Source organism: Oryza brachyantha, chromosome 2 (assembly GCF_000231095.2).
Source record: "Oryza brachyantha chromosome 2, ObraRS2, whole genome shotgun sequence".
NCBI classification, from domain to species: Eukaryota; Viridiplantae; Streptophyta; class Magnoliopsida; order Poales; family Poaceae; genus Oryza; species Oryza brachyantha.
Window position 1 is genome coordinate 20,838,079 of NC_023164.2, and position 5,381 is coordinate 20,843,459.

The 5,381-nt window shown below is 43.7% G+C and overlaps 1 protein-coding gene across 1 annotated transcript; it reads left to right on the plus strand.

Moving 5' to 3' along the window:
* Nucleotides 1-3,139: 3,139 nt before the first annotated feature.
* On the plus strand, nt 3,140-4,173 carry LOC102712778 (growth-regulating factor 10). The gene is made up of 3 exons (XM_040521326.1): nt 3,140-3,298; nt 3,389-3,667; nt 3,767-4,173. Exons 1-3 carry the CDS (start codon nt 3,220-3,222, stop codon nt 4,039-4,041), a joined length of 633 nt encoding a protein of 210 aa, XP_040377260.1. The 5' UTR covers nt 3,140-3,219; the 3' UTR covers nt 4,042-4,173.
* The last annotated feature ends 1,208 nt before the right edge of the window (nt 4,174-5,381 follow it).

The window sequence follows — 5,381 nt, forward strand, 5'->3', positions numbered from 1 at the left end:
AAGGGTACGTGGAGGTAATGTGAATAATTTTAAATGATAAATGATTGATGCAATAAGCAATAGTATAAATAGTACATATTTATATTTTAATATAAGATTTAAATACTATAAATACTTATATTTTATTTAAAACAGAGAGTATACATATTAATTTTAGTTCATATTTAGATAATCAAGTGATATCGATCCGTAGGGTCTAGTTTATTTCGTTTTTAATAGTAACTTCTATATAAAAGTTTTAGTATTAAATGTACCACTTTAGTAGTTTGAAATATGTACTACCGAAAATCGACAAAGTAGGCAATTTCAACCTCTAGCATTGGGCCAACCGAGCATTGCCTTGTTTGTGAGCCTCAAAGCTTTTTTTTTTTTTTGACAATCCTACATGCAAGAAGCTAGGCATATTTGATAAGAGTAAATGTGTTGGTAAATATGAGACTGGTAGAGAAATGAATTGAGGGCGGGGATAAAATAAAAGCATGAAGAATATTAGTATTACCTTGTCTTAAAATAAGATTATTTTTTTGTCCATTCTAACTTGTCTCAAAATAAATTCATTTATGAATCATTGCATTAGAGTTTGTGAAAGCATGTAATAAATACATTAAGAATAGGCCAAGCAGAGGATAATTATAATAAGATTTGATAAAGCAGATGATATTCTAATCTTTTGGTTTGTGTATTAGTATGCATGTGATGCGTGTAAAATGAATTTATTTTGATATAAAGGAAGTGGAGGATTATGATAGATACCCTTTAGTGGAGAGGTGTCATTTCCCAATTCTATTTGCCAAATTTATTGGGCTTTATTTATATAGTCACTGGAAGTGAACATTGTTAGCTGATTGCCCGCTTGGATGAGCTACTATATCTTTGCTCACACGCAAGTTTTTTGAAACCGAGCCAGCCCGAGCTGGTGTGATATTAAGCACTAAGATAAGGCATGGAACCAAAAAGTAGAACTTAAAAGAGCAGGTACAATAGCGAGCTATAAGTTAGCTATAAACATATTTTAAATAGATAAGTGAGGTGAGAGAAGAGCAGTGAGCTACAGATTTATAGTCAGCTGCAGCATAGACTTCAAGACAAATACGTGTATTAATCAATTTCTGCCAAACACCAAAAATTCATCCAACAAGACGAGGCAAGCTTGTGAAACATATGAAAATAACCTTTTTTCTAACTTGGGAGAAATGTTGAAGAATAAATGTTAACTTTGTATGGCAGACAAATGGATGCTTTGAAACACATTATTGGAAAAAAAAGGGCAGAATATAAAAAGAATTTTGACTGCAAGTGTAACACTGAGGATCCTAAAACACATGAGAAATAAAGAAATGATCCTATGCATACACCGCCAAAGAAATGTAGAAATCGAGTGAGAGAGCTATACTTAAAGGAACTTTTTCCAATGATTTGTAGGATTGTCCATTACATAGGAATTTTAAAGAAAAGTACTCCTTCATATTTTTTATATATTTTTATATGACGCCTTGACTTTTAGGTTTACGTTTGACTATTTCTACATATAATTATTAATTATTTTATTATAATATAATTTATTAGTATAAAAACTTTATGTATACGTTATAATTTTGAATAAAACGAACAATCAAACATAAATTTAAAAATCAATGGTGTCATCAAAAATACAAAGGTTGTATATGGTCCAAAACTTTGCTACGGTCTTTAGAGGAATTTTACCTATACAATTAAAATCCCCTAACTTTTTTAGATTTTTTCTACAAATAAAAAATTTCCATGAGTCCGTATAGCCCATACTTATTTTCATAGACACATTGTAATATAGAGATGTGTTCCGGGTCTAGATAAAAATCGTATAGATCAACTAGGCCACCTAGAAAACGAGAGTTCTTTTTTTTTTTTCTTTCCCATCCTTGTACACGCACAAAACAGACGTTGTCTGTGACTATATATTTCCTCCGTTTTATATTATAAGACTTTTATCCTTGTCTAAATTCATATATATGCTAATAAATATAGATACATATATAAAATATACTTTAATATATGAATAAATCTAGAAAAACCTAAAAAGTAGAACGGATGGAGTACTTTTCTTTTTCATAGCGAGGCTATATGGGTTTCTTTCTAAGACGTATGAGCATAAGTCTCAAATATAAAAAATGTTTACTTTTTCGAGGACAAAAACTCTAGCTTTATTAGATGTTGGTCGCAACAAAGCCATACTGGATGTGGATGTAGAATCAAATGGTCTTTTTAGAGTCATGACCATTTTTCCCGTATGGAAATGGTTAAGAGCATTACATATTTCCACGTTAGTTGTGAAATTATAAGAGATCTAACATATATGTGAAGAAACACATCACCTTATTCCTTAGATTTTGACGTAGTAACGTACATTGCGATCTAACAATTATTATTATAGTCTAATAATTATTATTATAGTCTATCTAATTCAACATATATGGTCCAATGGACAATAGTACAGGAAGACCCGACAGATCGTGAGTACATGCAGGCTGCATGCTTAAAAAATCATTAGCATACGAGGAAGGGATGGTAAATGACCGAGTGACGATGACATGTGAAGCTATACGGTAAAGAGACTATGAATGGCGGGAGGATAACAATGTGTAAAAGAAAAGATTATTGAATTTTGATTGTCAAAGAGCAATATATATCTAATACAAGTAGAAAAACATACGCCGCTTTTTATTTGTACAAGACACTTTACGATCAAAGAGCTCCGTGATACTAAATTACGAAAGTTGCAATGTATCATGATCCGATAATCCGTTTTCACAAACAAAAAGAAAAGAAACACGTTCCTGCGTCGATCCAACAGGAAAAGTATAAAACGAGCAGAAGTGATAAAAAGGCTGCCAAGCCCGTCCGTCCACAGCCCAGAAAATGTCAAAAGTATTTTCGTTCGTGTCATCTCACGGCGCCAGGGCCGATGCCACGCCACCTTCGCGCGCGCCCGGACTGCAAACAATTGTACAGCCCTCACATCCCGTCAGCTTCCGTTACCTCTGTGCACAAGACCACAAGTTAACCGGGCGACCAGACGACGGGGAAGCCGTCGCACGCATAAATATGCCCACTCCTCCACACTTCCTCTGACAACTCACTGCCCCTTTCCTCCTTTCATCAAGAACCTGCCTCGCTTCTTCACCTTCGTCCCTCCATTGCCACCATCCGAAACCGAGGAGGTGCAACCCGGAGGTCTCCCGTATGGGCGAGGAGAAAGAAGCCGACTCGCCTCAGCCACCATCCAAGCTGCCACGCCTCTCCGCCGCTGACCCGAATGCAGGTAGGTGCATCAGTGCATGTGTTCCGGTCAGGTTTTGTGTGTGCGAGACTGCGAGTTTCGTGATTAGTATGGCGTGCTGTGGTGACGTAGGAATGGTGACCATGGCGGCACCCCCGCCGCCGGTGGGTCTTGGGCTGGGGCTGGGACTCGGCGGCGACAGCCGTGGCGAGCGTGACGTGGAACCGTCGCCGGCATCGGCCCCGGCGCATAAGGCGACGGTGTTGACGTTCATGCAGCAGCAGGAGCTGGAGCACCAGGTGCTCATCTACCGCTACTTCGCCGCGGGCGCGCCCGTGCCGGTGCACCTCGTGCTCCCTATCTGGAAGAGCGTCGCCTCTTCCTCCTTCGGGCCGCACCGCTTCCCTTCCCGTACGTGGCAGCAACAAAAAAGAAACAACTATTTTTTTTCTTGATCATGCACAACTCTTTCGACCGTTCGATGATGTGGATGACATTTTTGAGTGGCAGTGATGGGTTTGGGGAACCTGTGCTTCGACTACAGGAGCAGCATGGAGCCGGACCCTGGGCGGTGCAGGCGCACGGACGGCAAGAAGTGGCGGTGCTCGCGCGACGTGGTGCCGGGGCACAAGTACTGCGAGCGGCACGTCCACCGCGGCCGCGGCCGTTCAAGAAAGCCTGTGGAAGCCCCCGCGGCCGCCACCCCGGCGAACAGCGGCGGCGGTGGAATCGTCTTCTCCCCCACCAGCGTCCTCCTCGCCCACGGCGCCGCACGGGCCACATGACCTGACTAGAGAGCGCCCGCCCCGTATGTTTGTCTCATCGGCGCATGGGAAAACCCAAATCCGCAGGGATTATGTCATGTCCTGTATAACTCTTTTTCTTTTCTCGTCGCAACTTTTGAAGCCAAACAAATTTCGCCGAGTTCGATGGCATGCTACTTCGTGAGTTTTGAGTAGCTGTCGCGGTGGGAGTACGCCCGTGGGTGCGTGCGTGCGTGCGGCGTGTGAGCTTTGCTTGGCCGGCGACACACGTAGCAGGCGGCCGGTGCGCGATAATTTACTTTTGTTGGGTTGTGTGGGGGTAGCGCGGCTGCCTCGGTGGCGGAGGCCGCGGGTGTGGTGGCATGGGCAACGGGGGCCCCGGCGAGTTGCGTCCCCTGGGGCCGCGCGCGCGGCGGAGGGGAGGAGGGGAGAGAAAGAGAGCGCTCTGGAGCAGCTGCAGCCTGCATGCACTGACCTTGTCAGTTGAGTGGCTCGGGCAGAGTGAGGCATTGGATGCTGCTCTCTGTCTGGGCGTGGTGCAGTGGCCCCCCGTGGCCGTGGCCCAGCGACAAGTCCCGACTCGCACCGCATGACTCCCTGTTGTGTCGCAGGCGCGGCTGCTGCAGTGCTTCTCACTCACGCATGGAAACGGTGATCGTTGTATCCGTATACTGGTATACTGAGCATGACGCCGATCACGACAACGCCTGCTTTGATATTGCAAACTATAGGTACAACAACAACGATGATGGATCAGGTGTTCTATCTGCGTTGACATCGTCAAGTGGCTCCAGAGGAGAGGGGAGGTAATATATCACATGGACCGAGACCACTCCTTCCATTCACGGTGCAAATGGCATATAGGTGTGTCTTTAGTTTCATATATATAACTTACATGTGTCTTTAGTTCCACGTATCAGTCTATTATTTTTTTATGGTAGTCATAATATTTTGCAGCTTATAGAGAAGTCTAATATTTTATATTGTACATATTATAAATCAAAGAAAAATGCCCTTGGTCCCCACCCTCAAACATCATGCCGCTACGGCGCCGCCCTCACCGCATCCTCCACCCTTGCGATGTCCATGTCCCCACCCTTGCCCCTGCCTTCCTCCCTATTGTACCATCGCCCTCGCCCCTCACTACCACACACTATCGCGCAGAGCTCACATTCTAGACCTAGCTCGATGGGTGGCTAGACAGAGACAACCCCAACATCGACTCCGCCTTGGATTGCCACCAACTAGCCGAGCTAATTGGACCTGGCTGGCGACTTCAACAACGATTATTGGCCCGCTTTCCATTGGAGCCGGTAGGATGGCGTAGTAGATTTGGTTACCGATCCAACATAGCTGAGTGG

Coding starts and splice junctions, on each gene's coding strand:
- LOC102712778 (XM_040521326.1), top strand. CDS start 3,220: ATGGGCGAGGAGAAAGAAGCCGACTCGCCTCAGCCACCATCCAAGCTG. Junction 3,299..3,388: donor CGCCGCTGACCCGAATGCAG/GTAGGTGCATCA, acceptor GTGGTGACGTAG/GAATGGTGACCATGGCGGCA. Junction 3,668..3,766: donor GCCGCACCGCTTCCCTTCCC/GTACGTGGCAGC, acceptor TTTGAGTGGCAG/TGATGGGTTTGGGGAACCTG.